Genomic DNA, 24,081 nt, shown 5'->3' with positions numbered 1-24,081 from the left:
GATCTTTCTGAATCGCATTAACCCTTCCCAACCCAAACCTATTATTTGCTTCTTTCCTCCAACTCATTTATCATGTCGTTTTACATTTTCATTGAAATTGATTTGCTCTCTCACCATCATCTGGTACCATCTGCGATCCAGAGGTTGCCTCTTACAGATCACCATTCAAAAGTTTATTCTGCATTTTTAACTTCCTCATCTATTCTTGTCTGTTCATTTTAATGTTTGCCTTCCTCCTCTTCCATCAATATTACCAATCAGTATTGTTTTGTATTGGTTGAGGTGATGCTCAGCTCAGCTTGGCCAAATATGACACATTTGATGCCTATGCACTATCGTTACACCTGTGACCGAGTGAGGCTGTGAAAACCGCCATGGCATTACTGGAGGATCAAAACAAAAAGTTTGGACCATGTACAGGAAAGATTACTGTGATGAAAGGAAAGTTGTTTATGTCACTGTCATGAGGAACAAGCAGCCACCACCGACAAATTGAAAAAGTGAAAATATTAACTCTCAAAACTCACCAGTTAGCGGCTCTTCGTCAACAGATACATCTGATAATTTAGACTCAGCATTCCTGCAGAAAATAAAGATTTTGTGAAGCTGTCGTCAAATAAATGTCACAAATTCATGTCACAATAAAAATGCAGTGGGGAAGGTGATAATCAGACTGCATTGGTCTATTGTGTTCTCTGCATTCAGACAGCGAACCACACCCTGCACTGCGCTGCCCAAGCAAGTATTTTCAAACACAGTTGACAATGAAGCCAATAAATGTCACATGGTAAAGAGGGGGGTGAAGATAACCAAAGAGTGTTTTTTTAAACCACACTTTTTTCTTTCCCCTTTCATGTCCCAAACTCCCACACTCACCTCTGAGCTGTCTTGCCTGGAATTGAATCCGAGAGAGTTTTTAGTTCTAAAGTGTCATTCTACAGGCTTATAAAGGATAATTACACAGGATTCCAAAGGGTAAATCTTATGGGTTTTGTTTTTTCTCTCCGTGTTGGTTCTAAGGCGTCAAAGGCCTCTGGTGTACATGCTGTACCAAGTGGTGCTGTGAAACAGCCTCCTCCCCCGGGATCACCTTTGTGTCCTGGAGGTGCCCCCTATCTCGCCTACGCACCATCAGGTTGTCAACGGTTGTCGTCGACCTACCTGACGTGCATGTAACAAGCTTATTATCCTCTTTCTGGAACTGATAATTACAAATCAACAAATCAGCTCCATCAGCAAACTCCAAAATCCTTTCACCTTCTCCATTCCTCACACCATATCCGTAATCCCCATGAACTCCCTCAAAACCATCCATACTCCTTCCCACATGTCCATTTAGGTCTCCTCCTACCACAACAACTTCCTCATCTTTCACGTTTTCCATCAGCTTCTCTATCGCACACCAGAACTTGTCCTTCTCTTCATCGCTCCGACCAACCTGTGGAGCATATCCCGAGATGACGTTCACCAAGAGCTTTCCAATGATCATTTTCACCATCATCAACCTGTCACTCACTCCAGTCACACTCACCACACTGTCAACAAACTCCTCAGAAAACAGGACACCAACACCATTCACGCCCTCTGGGCACCCTTGTGTTACGGATTCGTCACCAGTTGTTGTGGTTTTCATCCACTGTAAAATTTTTGATTCCATGTACTATTATTGTTGTCGTTTAAGGGAAATAGATATTACTATTTTCAAAAGGTAAAAAAGTTAATGTTTTAAATGAAACCGGAACCGAACGACGACGAAGAAGAAGAGGGAGAGAAGGCGGAGCGAGTGAGTTGGAGAAGAAGCCGAGCTGCTTCGAGGTCTGGAGCGAACGTTCGCGAACGAGAGTCACGAGTGAACTTTGGGTTTCCCGGGAAAGGGATTCCTGCGACAGAGTCGTCATCGCTGTGACAGATAAACCTGCGTGACAGGTTTTGTGGTCGATTCCGAAGAGAATCGTTGGATGCCGTTGCGCTACGAGAACGGGCCGTCGGCTATTTTACCTCACGCAGGACTTGCGTTTCGCTCAAGGTTTTTCACCTCGCTTCAACCATTTTCACCACATTCAGACGTTAATCTGGTGTGCGTGTGTAACGCGGCTTTTGAGTGCGAAATCTGCGGTTCACCGATTTGGAGCCGTGAAACGTCCATACCCGAGGGTGTGATTTCCCAGTCGCCTTGAGGGCACCCTTTGCGCAGCTTTGGCCGCGTGACTGTGACTGTCATCCGAACGGGATTCTGATCTTGTTTAGACATCGTTCTGACGATCGCTGGAGCGGATCGACTTTGGCTTGATGCCAGAATAGAGACATTGGGGAATGTTCTTCTTTTCGCTCACTTGGAGCACAGTGAGTTATATTGTACGAACCTGATGGTACCATCATAGGAAGTATATATTGGTTGTACAATTGATTACTATTGTTGTTGTACTGTTATTCTTGTGTGACCTTAATACAATATTTGCTTGTTGGTAACAATTGGTGTGGTTTCACCATTGATCTTTGATACAGAACAACACATCTTTCTGCCGTGGCTCCTCTCGGGGCTCGGAGGTACACCGTGAACAGGGGGTTTTGGGAGGAACACGTAACAGAAATTGGGGGCTCGTCCGAGAAATTGGGGGCTCGTCTTTGCTGACAAAATTCCCAAATGTTGTCTGGGATTAAATTCCCTAACATTCGTCCGGGATAGAATTCCCTAACATTCCCAAAATTCCCAAAGTTGGAATTTTTCTAACATTCCCAAATTTTTCAAAAAAAAATTTGAAATATTTTGTATGAAGGTTAACAGGTGTTAACTGATAGTCACCATGGTGTTTGATGCAGAAAGGTTTGCGGCGTCCCCTAATGAGGCACAGTTCCAAGCGTTAAAAAGATCGGAACTCTTGATATTGGCCAAACATATTAACTTGGAGGTCCGAGTTAATATGAAGAAAGCAGAGATGCAGACATTGGTGGTAGAATCTCTGGTGGGACAAGGAACATGGAAAGAGGTAGCCTTGGATTGGTTACCCGAGGAAAAAGAAAATGTGGAGCTCCGGAAAATGGAGATGCAACTGCAGAGCCAGGAAAGGTTAAAAGCAGAGGAAAGGAAAGCAGAAAAGGAAAGAGCAGAACAGGAACGAGAACTCGAGGAAAGAAGAGCAGAACAGGAACGAGAACTCGAGGAGAGAAGAGCAGAGGAAAGGAGAGCTGAAAGGGAACTGGAGGAAAGAAGAGCAGAACAGGAACGAGAACTCGAGGAGAGAAGAGCAGAGAAAAGGAGAGCTGAAGAAGAAAGAAGAGCAGAGGAAAGAGCAGAGGAAAGGAGAGCCGAAAGGGAGTTAAAGGAACGTGACATGGAGTATCAGAAGGAACTTAAACTCAAGGAGCTGGAATTAATGGCAGAACGGAGAGAAGTAGTATCCATGCCGGATAGTTCGACAACTAGTCAGAACACTTGGGATGTTCGTAGGCATGTGAGGCTGGTTCCACCCTTCAATGAAAAGGAGGTAGCCAAGTTTTTTTTACACTTTGAGAAAGTGGCTCAAATGCTAAAATGGCCTGTGGGGTCCTGGACTATGTTAGTGCAAAGTGTTCTGGTGGGTAAAGCTCAAGGTATCTATTCGGCTTTACCGATTGACCAATGTGCAGATTATGAGATAGTGAAGAAAACCATTCTCAAAGCCTATGAATTGGTCCCTGACGCTTACCGGCAAAAATTCAGGAATGCCAGGAAGAGGGAGAGTGAGACCCATGTGGAGTTTGCCAGAATGAAGGAAACCATGTTTGATCGGTGGTGTGACTCGAAGGGGATTGGGAAAGACTTCAACCTGTTGCGACAATTGATCTTGGTGGAGGAATTCAAACAGTGTGTCCACGCGGACATTAAAGTACATCTGGATGAAAAGAAAGTACCAGAGTTGTATGAGGCAGCAACCGTGGCAGATGACTATGCCTTGACACACAGGATGGGGTTCCACAAACCTAACTTCCCGCCTAGAGTTAGCCAGGGGAGTTATGGTAAATCAGGTGCGGAGAACAAATATTCATGGAGGCGGCCTAGAGATGACTATGGGGACAAATCTGATACCGTGACTTTTAGGGATCAGAAGACTACAGTTCCAAGACAGACCTATCTTCCGGGGGGCCCGAAGCAGACCACGAGTTTTTCCTCCGGGCCTACTTGCGCTTTTTGCAAGAAACCTGGGCATTTGATGTCCCAATGTTACGCCCTGAAAAGGAAAAATCAGGAGCGGAGTCAAACTAGTGCAACTCCGAATGCATTGGCAAATGTGAGAAATCGTCCTTGGAGGACAGTGCCTTGTGATGGTTCCCATGCCAAAGTTACGGCATCACAGAACGACCTTGTTCAAGAGGGTTACAAACCTTTCATTTCAGAGGGGTTTGTGTCACTGGATGGAGACTTAATGAACCAGAGACCTGTTAGGGTATTGAGGGACACAGGAGCACATCAATCTTTGAAGCTTGAGGGAATTTTGCCATTGTCAGAGAAGACGGCAACTGGTGTTAGTGTTCTTTTACAGGGGGTTGGTGGCTATGTTAAAGCTCCACTTCATGTCATCCATTTGAAGTCTGATTTGGTGTCAGGACCGGTCACCGTAGGTTTACAAGCCACTCTTCCTGTAGAGGGAATCTCTTTTGTTGTCGGGAATGATTTGGCCGATGGTCGAGTTTCTGGTAATCCGATGTTTGTTGAAAAGCCGAGTATGGAAAATAACACCGCACGGTTGGAGCGGGAGATTCCGGGTATCTTTCCATCCCGTGCCGCGACTCGTGCTACGGGTAGGAAGCGCTCTGAAGAGAAGGAGAAGGTACTGACGTCACGTTTGGCACAGGCACTTCTTGTCGAGTACCCTGAAACTAAGTGTCAGCACACACAAGTCATGGATGGAGGCAATGTTGGCAAGCTCTTTGTAGGTGGACTGAACTTTGACACAAGGGAAGATGTTCTGAACTCTATCTTTGGCAAATATGGACCACTCTTGGAAGTGCTGCTGATAAAAGACAGGGAGACGCAAAAGTCGAGAGGGTTTGGCTTTGTCACGTTTGAAAACACAAAGGACGCCAAAGATGCAGAAAAGGATTTGAATGGCAAGGATTTGGATGGTCGGACCATACCAGTAGAGAAGGCAGGCCATGGGCGTCAAGGGGCAACAGAGGAGGAAAACGTGGAGGTAGTTTCAGGGGTGGCTATGGCTCCCGGGGTGGGAGTAGTAGTTTTGGTGGCGGCCGCAGTCGTGATTACTAAGGAGGCTCCCAGCTGCAGCAGCGCAGTTTTGGCAACTCTCGACGGGATGACTATTACGGTGGTAGCCGAGATGGGGACCACTACTCACGTGACTACAGCACCCTACTCTACAACCGTGATTATGATTTTTATGATCAAGAGAAGAGTTGGAAGCACTGAGTGCTCAGGAGCAGCCGAGTTAAGATTCCAACACGGATTAACCCGTGAACTCCAAGTTCCTAAATGCGTCCATGCAGTGAATACTTCCAGGCCTCACCACCCAACCACCATGAAACCTGGCTCTCAGCTCGGCCTCCTTCAAAAATTGCTATAGATTTGCTTTGCTTTGGATTACTGATCACAACTCCTTAACCTTCATTCAAAAAAATGAAAAAATAAAAATTAGAGGTTGATGAGATGGAGTTTGGCTTTGCAGGAGTTCAACTTGGAAATTGAGCATGTAAAGGGCAGGGACAATGTCGTTTCTGATGCTTTGTCCAGAGTGAACTAACTTTGGAAATTTCTGTAGGTTGTTTGGAAGTTTTGTTGCTTTATTTTGGGGAATATTAATTATTGTTGCTCACGTGAATTGATAATTCTGGTGTGAGTTTTACTTTCGCTTGTTAAAAGAGTTTTTGCCTGCAAAGAAAGTTTTCATGATGTTCAAAATTCTTTCTTGAGGGGGGGGAAGTGTTACGGATTCGTCACTTCAGTTGTTGTGGTTTTCATCCACTGCAAACATTTTTGATTCCATGTACTATTATTTTTGTCGTTTAAGGGAAATAGATATTACTATTTTCAAAAGGTAAAAAAGTTAATGTTTTAAATGAAACCGGAACCGAACGACGACGAAGAAGAAGAGGGAGAGAAGGCGGAGCGAGTGAGTCGGAGAAGAAGCCGAGCTGCTTCGAGGTCTGGAGTGAACGTTGGCGAACGAGAGTCATGAGTGAACTTTGGGTTTCCCGGGAAAGGGATTCCTGCGACAGCATTGTCATCACTGTGACAGATAAACCTGCGTGACAGGTTTTGCGGTCGATTCCGAAGAGAATCGTTGGATTGCCGTTACGCCATGAGAACGGGCCGTCGGCCATTTTACCTCGCGCAGAACCTGCGCTTCGCTCAAGGTTTTTCATCTCGCTTCAAACATTTTCACCACATTCAGACGTTAATCTGGTGTGCGTGTGTAACACGGCTTTTGAGTGCGAAATCTGCAGTTCGCCGATTTGGAGCCGTGGAACGTCCATACCCGAGGGTGTGTTTTCCCAGTCGCCTTGAGGGCAGCTTTGCGCAGTTTTGGCCGCGTGACTGTGACTGTCATCCGAACGGGATTCTGATCTCGATTAGACATCGTTCTGACGATCGCTGCAGCGGATCGACTTTGGCTTGATGCCGGAATAGAGACATTGGGAATGTTCTTCTTTTCGCTCACTTGGAGCACAGTGAGTTATATTGTACGAACCTGATGGTACCATCATAGGAAGTATATATTGGTTGTACAATTGATTACTATTGTTGTTGTACTGTTATTCTTGTGTGACCTTAATACAATATTTGTTTGTTGGAAACCATTGGTGTGGTTTCACCATTGATCTTTGACACAGAATAACACATCTTTCTGCCCTGACTCCTCTAAGGGGCTCGGAGGTACACCGTGACCAGGGGATTTGGGGAGGAGCACGTAACACTTGCCACACAAACTTGTATTTCTGTCACTGCCTACCTTCACCATTCTCACACCACTTCCCTTCCATCCCGTCTCTTGCATACAACATATGTCCACTCTTCTTCTGACCAATACTTCCACCATCGTATTAATGCTGAACCCAGGTGATGCTCGTTGCTCGCTGACACCGCTAGGGGCGCGGATATAAGACCCGCTGCGGCCGGTGCTCAGGGGACCTCTCCTGTGACATGTTACACCTAGTAGACTCGCTAACGGTACGCCTGCATAGAATATTAAGCTTGCTTGCATTGAATGTTATGGATTGACCTATGTGATGGCAAACCTTATTCCTATTGCATTTCCTGTATTTACAGAATGATGTCAAGGTCTTAATGGAATTAAACCAACAGATGGACTAAAGTTGTGGACTCGATTGGTTTTCCACAACACTTAATTCCATTAACGATCTACGGACATGGCTGGCAACAAGACGCTGTTGGTCACACAATTCTGCGCCGACCCGCAAGCCTCGGATGGTGGATTGCAACTGAAGCACTGGCTGAAAACGTTGGAGAACCATTTCGCTGAGCCTGAGACCGAGCCGACGGCTGCCGCGAAGCTAGCAACGCTGCACTCCAAAGTCGACTACAAGGTGTACAACAGTATTGCACAATGTGCGACGTACGACCTCGCTATTGCGGAGCTCAAACGATTGTACATAAAGGAAAAGGGCCCGGTGTATGCTCGGCATTTGCTATTATCACGACGCCAGCAACCCAACGAGCCGATGGATCACTATGGCCAGGAGCTCCGGCAACTCCTGCTGGACAGCACCCGGGAGCCACGGACTCACGAGCAGGCTCAGGGTGACCTTCTCCTAGACGCTTTCGTCGCCGGAGTCTCCTCTCAGGCCCTAAGGCTCAAACTCCAGGAGAAGACCGACCTGACCTTCACGGCGGCACTCGAGCAAGGAAAGGTACACACTGAAGCGCGGTTGCAGTCGAACGCCTATGATCGCGCGCGCCTCTTGGCGGGAACCTTGCTACACGCACGGCCGGAGAGTGCTACCGCCGAGGGAGCGGAACTGCTCGCGGAACTCCAGGATGCTCCGGAGGAGGATCCGGTCCTGATGGCTGCCGCTACGACCAGACCCAAGGCCTTACGCGGAGCCACATGCTACTTCTGTGGGGGACGACGACATCTCCGGACAGTGTGTCCGGCTCGGGACGCCATATGCCATTTGTGCTCGCAAAAGGGGCACTACGCAAAAGTGTGCCGGAAAACCGCACGCGGCTCGCGGCCGCGCGCGACCTTGAATGGGCTCATTGCAGAGCCTACGAGCCGAGCTCGGAACACGGCGCCTTACCCGGCTTTGATGGACAGGGTCCCTCCTCGCGGGCCCCTGGTCGCTCAATCGACCTTGGCGAGAGACACCGAACAGCCACAACAGTCTCATCCTCAATCGGGCACGGCACATGCGTCCTTGACCAGACTCCGGGCCACGCGAGGAGCTTTGGAGCCTCGCCAAGCCCCAGCGGTACGTTCTCGTTGTGTCTCTCAAGAGCGTACAGCGTCCACTGGCGGCGACACGAGTTCGGTACCAACTACAGTGGCCCACACTCGTCAAACGGCGATTTCGAATACTACGGAGGCCCATACTCATCAAACGGCGATTTTGAATCGCAAAGCAACGGAATGCATGGGAAAGCTCTCTGATGGCTTTAACGGATTCCCCATGAACAACGAATACTCCGGCAACGACCGCAAAACTGCAGATTGCATGGGAACACACCCTGACAACTTATACGAGACTCCACGGGCACCCTCTGACGCCCGGAAAACTGCCGCTGGCATAGGATCCACCCGCGAGGCGAGGCCGACCCACTCGGGAGGTTCGGCCCCACTCCCAGCAGGCTCGTCCGGCCTGGCTCAAGCCCTTATTCCCCTCATGGTCGAGGGCCATTGTGTGCGTGCCTTGGTGGATACAGGGTCTACGGATAGTTTTATCGACCAGCGACTAGTGCACAGGCATGGTTGGCAGGTCTTGAGGTCTACGAGACGGATCTTCATGGCTTCCCAGGGACTTCAACTCAGCACGAAGGGGGAATGCCGATTGAAACTCGTGATAAAGGGATGGGTTTTCCCAGATGTACACCTTATGGTCTTACCTGCTTTATGTGCTGATATTCTGTTAGGACACGATTTTCTTAAGCGACATGGACGTCTGGAAATGGAGTTTGGTGGGCCTGACACGCTTGTTGTGGGGGCTGACGTGCTTGCTGTGTGTGCCCTAGAGAAAATGGAAATCCAGCCGCTTTCGTTGTTCCCCAATCTAACCTCCGACTGTACCCCTGTAGCGGTAAAATCACGGCGCTACTCTCGAGCAGACATGCAATTCATTGCGGACGAAACGGTTCAGCTCTTGAAAGACGGTATCATAGAACCTAGCCGGTCGCCGTGGCGAGCCCAGGTCTTGGTGGTGCGAAGCGATGCACACCGCAGACGCATGGTAATCGACTATTCCCAAACGATTAACCGCTTTACACAGCTGGATGCCTACCCCCTTCCGGGGATGGACGCGCTGGTGCGACAGGTGGCCCAGTACTCGGTCTACAGCACTCTCGATCTCCGTAGTGCGTACCATCAGATCCCCATCTCTAGGGCAGATCGTATCTATACCGCATTTGAGTCGGGGCAACGGTTGTACCAGTTTACTCGATTGCCTTTTGGGGTGACGAACAGGGTCACCTGTTTCCAGAGGGCCATGGATAACCTCATTGCAAGGGAGAACTTAACCGATGTTTTCGTCTACCTAGACAATCTTACGGTTTGTGGGTATGACCAAGGGCACCATGATGCTAAGCTGAAGCGCTTCCTCGAGGTCGCGCAGAGGTATCACTTCACCATGAACGAGGCTAAGTGTCAATACTCTCTACGCAAGATAGATCTTCTGGGGTACACCGTGACCCATGGCTCTGTCGCTCCGGATAAGGAGCGTCTGCGACCTTTGCTCGACATGGCCCCTCCCAGCGATCGGGCGTCCCTGAAGCGCGCCCTCGGGCTATTCGCCCATTACTCAAAATGGGTCCAAAATTTCTCCGCGAAACTTCGCCCCCTTGTGGCCTGCGACACATTCCCTCTGCGTCCGGCCGCATTGGCGGCCTTTGGAGGCCTTAAGGCCGACATCGCCAGTGCCGCTGTGGCGACGATCGATGAGAGCGGATCTTTCGTCCTCGAAAGTGATGCCTCGGATCAGGCCATCGCGGCGACCCTCTCCCAAGGAGGGCGTCCGGTGGCTTTCTTTTCACTGACTCTTACCTCCGATGAGCGGAGACATTCGTCTGTCGAAAAGGAAGCATATGCGATCGTCGAGTCTATTCGGCGATGGCGCCCGTACTTACTCGGGCGATGTTTCCAAATCATCACGGACCAAAAGTATTGCGTTCATGTACGACACATTACACGCCCAGCGCATTAAGAATGAGAAAATCACTCGCTGGCGTATAGAGCTTGCCGACTTCTGCTACACTATCAAATACCGCCCGGGGAAGGATAACCAGGCCGCCGACGCCTTATCGAGACCGGTTACGTGCGCGGGTATCGCCACTTTGGAGGGCCTACGCGCGCTGCATGCCACTGCGGGGCATCCAGGCGTAACGTGTTTCGCTCATTTTGTGCGGCGCGGCAATCTACCATACTCGATTGACGATATCCGCCGTATCTGTCGCGACTGCGCTATATGCGCGGAAATCAAACCGCGTTTCTATAACCCTCCAATGGGGACTCTGGTTAGGGCTACGAGGCCGTAGGAACGCTTGGCGATGGATTTCAAGGGCCCATTGCCGGTGTCGAGTAACTCTCGCTATCTGCTCACTATCGTCGATGAGTACTCGTGATTTCCCTTCGCTTATACGTGTGTGGACATGACTGCTACCACGGTAATGCGATGCTTACAGAATTTGTTCTCTATGTTCGGGTACCCGGCCTATGTGCATACTGATCGGGGTGCGGTCTTCTTGTCTCAGGAAGAGCGAGGCTATCTGCTCCAAAATAACATCGCTTCTAGTTACACCACGCCGTACAGACCCCAGGCAAATGGGCAGATCGAACGCTTCAACGGGATTATATGGAGGGCCGTCATGCTCAACCTCCGGACCCTCGGCCGGGGCCTCGATAAATGGGCTTGGTCGCTACCTGCGGCGTTGAACTCGATCAGGGCTCTACTGTGTACGGCCACCAACCAGACTCCCTACGAGAGACTTTTCCACCACCCAAGGAGCACGGGGTGTATACGGTCTTTACCCAGTTGGCTCGCTGAGCCCGGGCCGGCCTACCTCAAACGGGCGGTTCGCACGAGCAAGTACGACCCCTTAGTGGACAAAGTGCAGATACTCCAGGCTAATCCTGAGCATGCTCGTGTGATGACGGCTGATGGACGTGAGACCACTGTCTCCGTACGTCATCTTGCCCCATGTGGGGTCGCCGACCCTTGTAGGGAATCGGACGAACCGATCGAACCAATCTATGAGACTATGGACTCTTCCGACGCTTCCGTCGCTGAAAGTCTGCCGACCCTCCCTTCGCCACATCTACCCGTGCCCGAAGGCTTGGTGGTACCCCCTTAGTCACCTGACTCCGGTAGCTCCTCCGACGCCGGGGTCTCTGGGATACGTGATGCCGTACCCGGGGAATTTCGGACGCGTGCTGGCAGAGAAATTCGCCGCCCGGACCGGTACGGTTGGGTTGACTGATACCATATTCCACACCCTGTTAATGCTGACGCTCGCTCGATTCTAGCCGCTCTGCAGTGTAATTCTAACGGTGGGGAGAATGTAGTGAAATAGTATTCGTATTAATGCTGAACCCAGGTGATGCTCGTTGCTCGCTGACACCGCTAGGGGCGCGGCTATAAGACACGCTGCGGCCGGTGCTCAGGGGACTTCTCCTGTGACATGTTACACCTAGTAGACTCGCTAACGGTACGCCTGCATAGAATATTAAGCTTGCTTGCATTGAATGTTATGGATTGACCTATGTGATGGCAAACCTTATTCCTATTGCATTTCCTGTATTTACAGAATGATGTCAAGGTCTTAATGGAATTAAACCAACAGATGGACTAAAGTTGTGGACTCGATTGGTTTTCCACAACAGTCCCTACATTCCATGTCGCAAACCTCAGAAACCGATCTCCTCTTCAGGCTGTACCCTGCCCATATGGTGTTGTAATTGTCATGGTTCTCTTTTTGAGGCAATGTTATAATGGCCGGATGCCCTTCCTGATGCCAACCCTCTTAGTCGATAGCAAATAATGTAAGTATTAAAAAAAAATTTAAATTACTGCCAGTCTCCAAGCTGTCTGTTCCCAGAGAAGTAAAGAGACTGCACTGATACACTGGTTTATTCCATATGTTTTGAATCAGTGAACCATGCAGTTCTTCAATCCAGTAACTTTGCAGTCCTGACAAAGGGATTGCAGTGTTGCAATAATATTTACTGCATCATTTTTATTTATATTAGTATTATTATTATGACGAAAACGATACTACTTTATGAAGAAACCTGGACTAATTTGTCCGAAACGGCCTGACGGCGAGCCCTGAAGGGATGAAGCCTCAGACCGAAACGTATTATTGTTGGAAAACCCATAACACCGATGCTTTCGATATTTGATAGTCGTTTAAACAATCCGTTTGTTTGTGTTTCACACAGAAAAAAAATCTAAAGGTAGAGCATAGTGATTGTGACATATGACAGGTTCAACAATATGTTTGTCATGAATGGCATTTTAAATCAAAATGGCGGTGTGTGGAGTTAGCCGTCGCACACCATAATGACATCACAGACATAATCACATCACATCGTCCCTGTCATGTGACCAGATCCTCAGCTCTGATATGTGTACTTTTGTGAAGGACATACATACGGACAGACAAACACTGTTCCAGACGGCTTTGCCCGACGCCGTAAAAACTGGTATGTTTGTGGGGACTCAGGTTTTGATTTTATTAATATTTAAAAGTTCTGTGCCTTGAGGCCTTACAAAGCTAAAGCATTTTGGGCTCTTGCACGATTTATTCTGATGATGTCATCGTTTTGTGATATCCTTTTTCACTGCTGCAGACAAAGTTTAAGACTCGACTCAAACAAATCCCGAGAAAAATCGGAACATTTGACTTTTTAAACAGGATGAGAAAAAAAAAAAAATCGCACCAGTCCGAAGGAAGCAGTTCAGTTTGCCATTTTTGATATGAAATTGGCAAAGCCGAGAAACGCACAAAATCCGTTAAAATTACCCATAATAAACCGATAGAACAAGCCTTTCGAATTATCCTTTTGAACCTATTAGAATTATCCTTTAGATACCTTTAGAATTGCACCTTAGAACCAATTAAAATTACCCTTTGGAACCTTTAGAATGAAAAAGAGCTTCTTCTTCTTCTTCTTCATTTAGGCTTACGAACATAGCCATCTATATTGGAGCAGCTTCACCGCTTAAAAACAGTGGTGACTTGATTTTGAAGCCCCTTCCTGAACGGACAGACAAACAGACTGGCGAAGAATAGATAAGTAGACTAGAAAAGGCATTCGGTAGAGCCAATACCTATGCAAGGTTCAGCAGTTTATGTTTTGTATCCTAACAATAGGCCGGATCCGATTCCGGACGTGAACCAAAATCGAATTGGCTTGTTTTTGACAGCTATGCAAATCATGCAACTGGTTTTGCTATAACTCGTCCACAATATCATGCTAAGAATTGTTTTTGGCATTATCACTCAATGGTGAAAAATCACTTAAACTTTAAAAAATTCTCGTATTGGTATTGGGATATTCATCAAATTTGAATCAATTCTGCAATATATCTGATTTAGCATGAGCTTATCACTCAATGGTGGGAATCACTTTTTAAAATCTCAGATCCGAATCTTCACCAAAATTTCATCCTTGTCACACACTCAAACCTCCACCAAATTTCTCCGAATCCATCCACAACTCTGAGATATCCTGTTCACAGACAAACAAACAAATAGACAGACAGGAGTGTAATTCCATAACTTGTGCCCACCGATGGTGGAGCTACAAACATGGAGAGACAACGGATCTGGTCCAAACACTTAGCTTTGATAAACTTTAAGGATACATGGCACGATTCAAGTCATATAGAGTGTGGTGGTCCGTGACCTGGACGGAAGTTCATGTTTATTTTGTTCAAAACTTGCCCTGCTGCCCTATCAGTTCACGCTCTCTATCACCATGCTCTTCCATGGTACTCCATGTTGCAGAGAAGCAATAACAATGGAAGATGTAAAAACAGAACAAAAGGAGTGCCGGTTACCTGCAAAATTTAATCGGGTCATTTTCCTTGAACCATGTGTGGTTCACAATCTCCTGCAAAACAATGGATGTGTTGGAATCAAATATGAACACGATCAGGAAACACCTCCACTGGTGAGCAATTGCATTTTGATCCACACTAACAGGTCAGTTACCCCAGCATGAGTAAACATTCTTGTTCATGCAAATAAAACTGCATATGAAAACTGCATCAATCCCTCACCATCATAGTGAGCCTCGCCAATGGATCCTCCCGAAGCATCGCAGCCAGAAGGGAAACCAATGTTTCCCTTGCAAAGGTTGGTGGACTGTTTTCCACATTGAAGTCAGTTTTGCCATATGATATCTGCAAAGAAGTAAAACAAATGTATTTTGACCGAATCCCAAACAATCGTCGCAATCGAATACTAACATTTGCATAATAAGCACATTCCAAACAAGCACTCATGATGCAATAACCAAGGTTTGACTCAAAACTAATAAAATACATTTTCATTCATCAAATAAGTTATGGTGCACAACACAAAAGTTTTTTTCTTCGCTGTGCTGCTATTCGCGGAATCCACGTATTCGCGGTTCCGTAATTCATGGTTCCGCTATTCGCAGAATCCACATATTCACAGTTGATAAAATCCACATATTCACCGTTTCTCTATTCGTGGAAAAACGCAAATACACGGTTTTTTTTCTTTTCGTGTCTGTGTTCTGTGAAATCGCGGTTTTTTTTCCCTCCCTATTCGCGACCGTGTTCCACGAATTCGCGGTTTTTCAGGGGCTCAAAAAAAAAATTCACAAGCAGCGAGCTTGACATTTATAAAACCCATCTTTTACCAGCCATGCATACAGCAACTAGACAAATGCAAAAAACTTATTCTATGAGCCAAGAGCATGACCTGCTTATAATGTGCAGTAAGTACAGTACTGTACATTCACTGCTGTGTACTTTGCGTTTTCATGGCTTTCATGGCCGCAAATTTTAGCCGCACTATAAGCGAGCTTCACGAGATATCCCACCAGATGTGTGAACAAGTCATCCTCCATGAGTGAAAGAATGCAAACGCTTCAATAAATCGATACAGTGTGCAGCACATCCAACTACTCGTCGATGTTGAAAGGCGGCAGCAGTTGCACAGCGCCACCCAGCGACGAAAACTCACACCTGTCACACCTGTTACTCCCTTCGCGCAACACACCCTTCGCATCAGCATCTCCTTTCACACCACACTCACAATCATGACACCATTATAAACTAGAACGGCACCCATTGGAGAGCATACCTCCACCAGGTGAACAGTTTACGTTTTGTATCCCAGAGTAGACCAGAAAATCACAATACAGAATCACATTTAATCAAAATCATCCGTCAACAACTTTTTGAGATATTCTGCTGTATATAGTTTTTTGCCCTACCTCCTAATGTGGAAGAATCACTTTAAAAATTATACTTGCCGGATCCGAATCCAGATCTTCACAAAAATCTAATCATTTCGGCCTTGTCACATTCGCTACCTCTCTGCCAAATTACATCCGAATCCGTCCACAACTTTTTGAGATATTTTGTTCACAAACAAACAAACAGACAGACAGACAGGGGTGAAAACATAACCTCCATCCACCTTTGGTGGTGGAGGTAACAATACTCACTTCAATAATATTATGTCCATCAAATTGAAGTCCATCAAATAATTTCGTGAACAGGATGCCAAGTGCCCACACATCGACTGGGGGACCTTCGTAGCCATGATCTGTGATCTCTGGTGCCATGTAGCCAGGTGTGCCCCAGTCATCATAAAAAATTTTCCCATGTATGAAAGGTGTGGCCATGTTGAAGTCGATGACCTTGACGCTCAACCGAGAGCTGAAAAGCACGTTTTGTAGCTGGAGAATAAACAGAAATCAATATGTTTAAAAAAAACATTTAACCTTTGATGATAAAATATATTGAAGGAAAGATGTAAATGTAAATGTGAAGTGAAGGCAGGAAAAAAAATTCCAGAAAGAGAAAAGTAAAAAAAAAAAAACATCTTCTATCAATTTCAGTCAGGAGTTTACATAATATAGAGGCGGCTGAAGCGAGTAGAAAGCGAGGTTGACAAATGATATACAAATGAGGAGTACAAAGTCACAGGAAGTGAGACTTTGTTGAGCTAAATGTCAGGAATCGAAGGTCTCAAGATATGGAGGTGTGAAAGGAAAGAGAAACTCAGAAGAAGTTTCGCAATCTCGGTGAGGGACAATATTATATCAAGAGAAAAGGGCGACCTGAAGCAGGTAATTAATGAAGAGTGTTCTGTGTGGATAGATATTAGGGATGGAAGAGTAGTTAGTCACGTATAATCAGGCTCCTGGTGTGACGGACGAGTAAGATTGAAAGGTTCATGAAGAATTCAAAATGTATTGTCGTGTGGCTGGCTCAGTTAACACCGAGAGTACGCCACGGATGGATAATCGAGCTTAACGAGGCGTTTCCCAATTGATGGCGGATCATACACGGGAAGGGGATTGGGGGATTATGCCACTATCTTCATGGTCCGATGTCTTCTCCCTGTGGAAATTATCTCACGCACCAACACGGAATTTATGGTACAAAAAGAAATATTTCTCAAACGGAACGGAAAACAATGAAACGCAGCGAAAGAAAAATGTTCTGAATCGGGATGTCCTCACACCTCACTTCAAATACACGGACGAAGGAATATTCAAATAAAAGAATCATCGTGTTGTGTTCTGTGGTGCGTCTTATCTGTCTGCAGCATCGGTCGATCAGGCTCCGTCCGACGCAGCTCTGGTCAGCGCAAACCGCTCGGTCCCACCTGCTGGCATTCCACCGCTCCCCCGCCCTGTTCACCAGGCCTCTCGCGCCAAGTGAGCAAGCATGCAATGGTCTCCCGGCTGCTGCAGCTCGTACGCTCGCCGTTCGCACGTGAACGCCGGGGAGGAGAATCGTACGTGCTCCAACGTCTTTTGAAGCAAAACTCCAAAACGGGAACGAAAAGCAAGGGCAGAAAATAGGTCCAACAGGAAGGCAGCCAACATGAGAATGAGAAAGGGAAGAGCTCAATCGGACAGTCCAGAGCAAAAGGGCCATGGGAAGAGCTCAAATGTCGATATCTGACCACTTGCTTTCACATCCAGAACAAGAGAGAGAAAATGTCAGCTTCCCAGTTGTTTTTAACCGTTCGTCTCTGACATCAGCTCTCTTCTCGAAGCTTCCGATCGCATTGGTCGCCTCTCATTGGCTGAGCACTTGGCGCCCTGCTCCCATGCCATTGGTCGTTGGCCAATCAGAAGTTCTTCTTTTCTCTCCAATCGGTGCTCTTGGTGTTGTTGGCCCCTCCCCCTCCTGCCAATCAAGAGTCCTTCTGGGCGTGGCTATTGCCTGCCTTGCACGATGTCTGCCTGCCATGGCGCCATGGTACGGGCCCGCTTCCTGCTTGTCTTTCCGGTCAGTCCTCATGGCGGCGGGGAATTAATTAATGTGTGCACTAATGGGGCCATCTAATGTCTAAGACTGCATTGCCATAAGGGTCACAGGGATGATCACCAGGTCTGACACAGGGGAATTAGCTTAGTCCTTACTCTACCTATCACCGGATCATCCTCGTATGATCACAGGTACACACTGAATCTGACAAACTGCCTCAACACAGAACTTATTATATCCAGATTCTCTAGCACGACAGACGAAGCATGATACCTATGCAGATCTACCTAAATCTATATATGCCTACCCAAAAATTCATAACAGTATTGTGGTGAGGGAAGAGTGCTGATTGTGGGTGATATGAATTTGCCAGGGATAGACTGGGTTCAGAAACAGGGAAAGGGCAGAGGAGGAATTTCATGATCTTCTCCAGGATTTCTTTTCAATGCAGTTTGTCAATAATCCCATGAGGAGAGGAGTGTTGGACCTCTTATGAGGTAATAATCTGAATAAGGTGGAGAAGGTTAAGGGAGAACAGCATTTATGGACAAGAGACCATAACATAGGGTGTGTAATTGGATTTTGGGACTACCGTGAATAGATATCAAAATTACACATAAATTCCAAGTGGGTGGCTGCCTTTTTCACATACCACAACCGAGCTGGAATGGGTATTTAATTTTGATTTCTTATTTTCTATTTACATTCATTTTCTATTTATATTTGAAGTTTAAATCATAATATAATGAACACAAAAAGGGTCCATATGTGACAGATCCCACCCTCTTTCTGTCCATTGTAGGTTTCACCCAACAATATGAATTTTGTTCTTTCCTGCCCCCTCCACTTCCCACTCCCATTCCTTCCATCGCTGCACCAAAAATGGTTTTCATTGCAGTGTCAGGCAGAACGTATCACGGTCTGCACTGGTGCAGTTGGTTACCTTTATATCCCTGTGCACAATGTTCTGGGCGTGCATGTACTCAAAAGCATCAGCCATCTGGAGGGAGGAGGAGATGAAATATTCAAACATGGACACAGATTGTGGTTGTTGAGATTTTACAATTTTGAGATTAATTATTTCTGTCATATTTCAAACCACAACATAAACATCACAATGAGGGTGGAATGAGGAAAGGAATGGGTATTTTACAAACTTCTGCTCCAACCTCTGCTCCAAATGGTAACTAACTTCTGCTCACCTGTTTCATGGGAAACCACAATTCTCTTTCTGTAAATTTCCTCAGAAAATGAATTTGGGAAGCGAGTGAACCTGTACACAGCAGACAGAAACGTACAAGGGCAAGGTAATGAGATTTTTTTTAAATGTGTGTACAGAACCGCGGCTCGTGCAGAGCGAACAAATTAAACATGAAAACATGCACAGACACATAAAACATACAATGAAGGGAGCGGGAGACAAGAGGGGGAGAGAGGGAAGCACACAAGCACAAAAACAGCAGAGAACAGGGACGGCGGGAGATCTGTGGAAGGGAGAGGACTGGGGGAAGAGGAAGTGGGGGGGGGTGTGGGTGGGAGGGTAACCTGTATAACGCAAATGAACACCACTAGGAATTGCAGGAAATAAGTTAGAGATTCAAAGAGTCAAATTTGGAGTGTTTTATCGGGGGTAGAAAAGATCAAGGTTTTGGATGGGGTAAGATAAGAGATGGTGAACAGCTGTTTTGAAGACCTGGAGGGATAAGTGGGATTGCATAGAGTATGGGAGTTTGTTCCAGCGGTGAGAGAAAAGAGGAATGAAAGCGTGAAGGTGAGCAGAGAGTCTTGATTTTGGTAGTTTCACCAGAAGAGGGTTGCTGGCACATCTTGTGCCCTCCTGCAGGAATATTTGGGGAGCAGAGCACAGACAGAGCTGGGGGAGCTAGGCCGGAGAAGAGTCGACAAAAGACAAAGACCACCAACCGGCATGCGGTGACCGAGTGATAGGCCCTCAGAATCAGCTTCATCACTGGAGATACCAATGATTCTGAAACCTTTGGATTCAACAGCGTGAATCTGAGATAGGTGTGAGGCAGGAGCACAGGCCAGAGGGGAGAGCAGTATTCCGTTGAGCTGCGGATGAAAGCTTTGTACATGATGAGGAGCTCAGAGGTGCCCAAAAAGGACCTCTCACGATGGAGGATGCCCAATCGGTGACTGGCTTTCGAGACCAGCTTGGAAATGTGGTTTTGCCAGGAAAGATCTTGGCAGATAGTGAGACCCAAAAGCTTGAGTGACAGAACTTATTTGAGAGGATTGTTGAGCAAGTAGATGGGAGGATTGTGTAGCAGTATTTTTGGAGAGACAAAGTGAGAGTGTGAGATATGCCAGGATTGAAAGACATGTTCCACTTGTTTGACCAGTTTGTGGTTTTATCCAAGTCTGCAGAGTGAAGAATTTTGCATTTCTGAGAAAAAAGGAGGAGAGGAAAAGTTATTTGGTTTTTGAAGATTTGAATGTTTCATTGATAAAATAAACACAAAATGATGAAGATAAAAATTTGCTTGAAAACGCAAAGGTCATTGAAGAGCAAGGTGATGGAGGGCCACAGCTGGATACAAGTAGGGGAATGAATGAACAGGAAGTGGGGTGTGTGAAAAAGAGAGAGAGGGAGAGAGAGGGGGGGTGGAGGGGGTTAACACAGGACACTGGAAGTGAAGGATAAAATGATAAGAGGGTTCATGGGCAAAGACAAAATAATATTGAGGAAAGGATAGAGGGTGACATGAGATGGTGGTGCACCACCTGCAATAGGTCTTGGAGGGGAGAATGTGATTGAACAGTTTCCAGAGGGCAGTTACAGAAATGGGAGAAAAGAGGAACCATAATGTGTGTGTGTGGAAAGTGTGCTCTTTGAGTATAACCAGGAGGGGATTACTGGAGGAACTTGTGTAGTGAAGGAGTGGGAGACTTATCAGTATCTTCCAAGACTCTCTGTCTTTTGACAGGCCGCATAAATGAGATGAGCCGCTCCATCTGTCATGTGAGGAACTAGCAGTGTTTCAGCCTCATCACATGACATGATAATCATGTTGAGAGCTTCTTATTTAACAAACACCAAATCAGTTTGTGATGCTGCCATCTCTTCACCTAAATGAGAGGTTGCACAATCACAAACAGGTTTCCTGGATCCTGTGGAATATAAAGCTCTCACGAGGTCTCCATTGACCAACACAGACACCTTGTAGGCCATGAGTTTCAGGAATTATTTAGAATGATGGAAACCGCAGCTGTTTGGAAGAAAGCTTTGATATGTGATCCACATCATGGCTGATGGGTGAAGCCTATAAAGTCAAGAAAACGAACCACTTCCTGTGTCTGACCAGGAAAATAGATCAGTTGGTTGTTTTTGACAATTGTGCCGAAGTGACAGGGTGAAACTGAGATTTGTCAGAACTGAATGAGATGGTCCAACAATCAGAACATCATAATTCATGTTTTCTAATGACTAAATCATTTAGCTGCCAAAGTAAAAGTTGACTTGACAGACACAAACAGTGGATTTTCAGCAAAATGACGTCAGCAACCTCACCTGCTTCCACATACTCCATAACGAGGACGATGCTGTCATTGTGTGGATCTTTTGTTGGGATGTCGATCAACTTCACTGAAAGGATACAAGATGGTGGAGCACAAGTTAATATGGCATAAGAAACTCATCCAAAGTCAAATACCTTTAAACGACATGATAAACATGCACATTGCGTGTGATGACAAATAGTCAACAGGTGAGCCTCAACATCCTCCTTTCACCATCACCATTCATGATCTTGTCTGAGAACATTTGGGCAGAACCGCACCAATCATAAGTACATCGATTAAATAAGCACAGGTAAGTGCAGGAAGTGTTGAGACCAGTATACAAATGGGCCAAACGAGGTTGGAAAAGCAGGTCTCAGTGATTTGCCACTTTTACCCACATTTTGCAAGAAATTTGCCACTTTTACACACATTTTACAATGGATTTGCCACTTTTACACACATTTTACAATATATTTGCCACTTTTACACACATCTGGGTAGTGTGTGTACGGATCACAATTCGTATCGAGCAGATTTAGGTTCAGGCAAACAACTGATGAGAATTATTCCGATAAGACGACATTTGGCAAACACACAACTCGGCTTCGGTTGGCAGAGAACATTTGATTTCCAGTGTATTGGAGTCTCATGATTAATCACACACAAGCAAATGAAAGTGAAAAGCAAAGAGCTGATAAGACGATCCGGTTTCCAGCTACTCTCCTTCTTTTCGGTTGTTGACCACTTTTGTTTGTATCGTGGGCACATCACCACACAATTTGAGTGCCTCTTTTGTTACTTTTACATCTTGCACTCAGCAGTTCGTTCGCAGGATATGATAGAGTGCCAGCGATATTTCTATTTAAGAACAAGCAACCCAAAAGCGGCCTGACACGATGGCCTGGACCTCTCGATGTACGCAGACTCGCCTCGTGGCCGTTTCGCCTGGGTTGGCAACTCGGCCTAGCTATAAACTATGATCCCGGTGTTTCACAGGCAGGGTGGTTCAATCATTGTGCCGTCTCATGGAGGGAGGTTAAACTAGCATCCCATCTACCACCCTCTTGAGGTGTGGATAAGTGTCCACCCCCTGAGCTAATACTTGGTGGAAACACCTTTGACAGCAATTACAGCTGTGAGTCTATTTATATTTAAATAAATATTTTGCACATGTAGTTCATAGAAGTGTTCAGAGAATTTGCTGATTGGAGTGATCATCTTCTGTAGAATTCCATAAGATCTCAGCATCTTCCAAAGGCCTCCTCTATGAACACGATCGAATTCCTTCTTGAAGTCAATGAAGTTGACAGAAAGCGGTGTATTCCATTCTAAACATTTATATAATTATACTGTCAATAAAATAACACTCAAACTTCATTAAGTTTCAGTAAAATCCGCACTTACTGATGTTGGGGTGATTTAGCGCCTTCATTATCGAAGCTTCACCCCAGAGCTGCAACAAAATTTTAAAAATTACAAAAAGAAGGAGAAAAGAGAAAGAGAAAAATCATACAAATTCCTTCTCTAAGCCGGATAAAGGTAAAGTCACACCATCACAATAACCACAAGATTGAAACTCACACACAGAGATGCACAGCCTCAGGGGCCAAGAGACAAAGATGTATCACAGACAAAAGTTCTACCAGGAGAGTTCAGGGGTTAAACTGTGTTCTTACTTCAGCAATTAAAACACCACTTTCTCCACATAAATATAAACTTACTTCTATCGAATATTTCAAAGATCTCGCCTTCTTCAAAGCAACCTGAAAGAGGGGACAAGAGATCGTATTATAACATCTCAGGTACAATGCAGGAAAATGAGTAGAACAAATGATGTTGGTGTGTCGTGATGTACAATTATTATTTCTGTTTATACTGAAGAGCTAAATGAGAGAAAGGAACAATTTCACACAGATGGGGAATAAAAAGGTGAATAGGTAAACGATTACATCAACACACCACAAGTGAATCTAGTCGAGTGGTACAAATTGGAAGAAGGACAAAACATTGAGGTGCAAAAGAAAAAGCATCGTTCATCTCATCAGAAAGAGAGAAGACACATTCAGATGCAGGAGAATTTCCTGATCCCTTCGCTCCAATCCTTCCTTCTTCCATGTGTCTCTCTGTCATGTCCATCCACACTGCCATCTGTGTTTTCCACCATGTTCAGTTCTGTGTTCTATCTCGCTCTCCCGTGTGCTGTTCCCTCTCCCAAAAAGTGAAATGAAGACAGAGGAAGTATACCACAAGCTCGTACCTCTTCTGCTGAGTTGACATTCTTTGCTTTGTAAACAAATCCAGAACTTCCTTTTCCAATTTCGGAGATAACCTCCCACATCCTGAACTGAAAACAAAGGCACAAACAGAGCTCCACAACAGTGCTTCTGAAATAAAACAGTAATAACAAAGCCATGTTTAAATGATTATTTCACATCAACTCGATAATCATCATCATCATCATCATCATATTCACATTCCATAGCCTCGTCAGAGCAGATACTTGGCCACAATGGTGGTCACGTAGCCACTCCGGCTCAGGAAGCTTGGGCATGAATTTGAAATGTGCTGAGGGTGCCAGCGATAGTTTGCCTCCTCTTTGTGAAGGACACCATGGGATCTTTAATGTCCACAAACTAATTCCGGCATAAGGATGACCAGTTTCACGTCCAACTGAGGGACGGCACACACATTGATGAATCACACGGCCTATGAAACACCCGAATGACAGTTCATAGCTGGGTTGGAATTCAAACCCAGGCTCGACAGCTCACATCAACGACTGGAAGATATCTCATGGGAACTAAAAAGGAGGAAACAAGCGTTACGCCTAGGTCCCCCGTCGGGGAAGTGATGTGAGTTGACAAAGTGGAAGACGCAGAAAACATGCTATGATATGATATTTCGCTCACAAGG

General features: G+C 46.0%; 1 protein-coding gene across 2 annotated transcripts in view; it reads right to left on the bottom strand.

The window, feature by feature from the left end:
• The window catches only part of LOC137428212 (ribosomal protein S6 kinase alpha-3-like), a 52,147-nt gene extending 28,724 nt beyond the window's left edge, over positions 1–23,423 (bottom strand). For both annotated transcript variants that reach the window (XR_013623616.1, XM_078779028.1), the window contains exons 1-10: positions 23,128–23,423; positions 22,890–22,931; positions 22,573–22,621; positions 21,179–21,253; positions 18,849–18,919; positions 18,590–18,646; positions 15,867–16,100; positions 14,446–14,568; positions 14,224–14,276; positions 528–580 (exon numbers count right to left, since the gene is read on the bottom strand). Coding sequence is in view for 1 of the 2 variants with exons in the window: in XM_078779028.1 (XP_078635154.1) it covers positions 528–580; positions 14,224–14,276; positions 14,446–14,568; positions 15,867–16,100; positions 18,590–18,646; positions 18,849–18,919; positions 21,179–21,253; positions 22,573–22,621; positions 22,890–22,931; positions 23,128–23,316 (946 nt within the window). In the remaining variant the exon portion in view is untranslated. The remainder of the gene's footprint in view (positions 1–527; positions 581–14,223; positions 14,277–14,445; positions 14,569–15,866; positions 16,101–18,589; positions 18,647–18,848; positions 18,920–21,178; positions 21,254–22,572; positions 22,622–22,889; positions 22,932–23,127) is intronic.
• Between the last annotated feature and the right edge of the window lie 658 nt (positions 23,424–24,081).

This window comes from Myxine glutinosa, chromosome 5, assembly GCF_964187855.1.
Source record: "Myxine glutinosa chromosome 5, kmMyxGlut1.1, whole genome shotgun sequence".
Classification (NCBI taxonomy): Eukaryota; Metazoa; Chordata; class Myxini; order Myxiniformes; family Myxinidae; genus Myxine; species Myxine glutinosa.
Note: the sequence above shows the minus strand (reverse complement) of the source record. Positions and strands in the feature narration are given on the sequence as shown.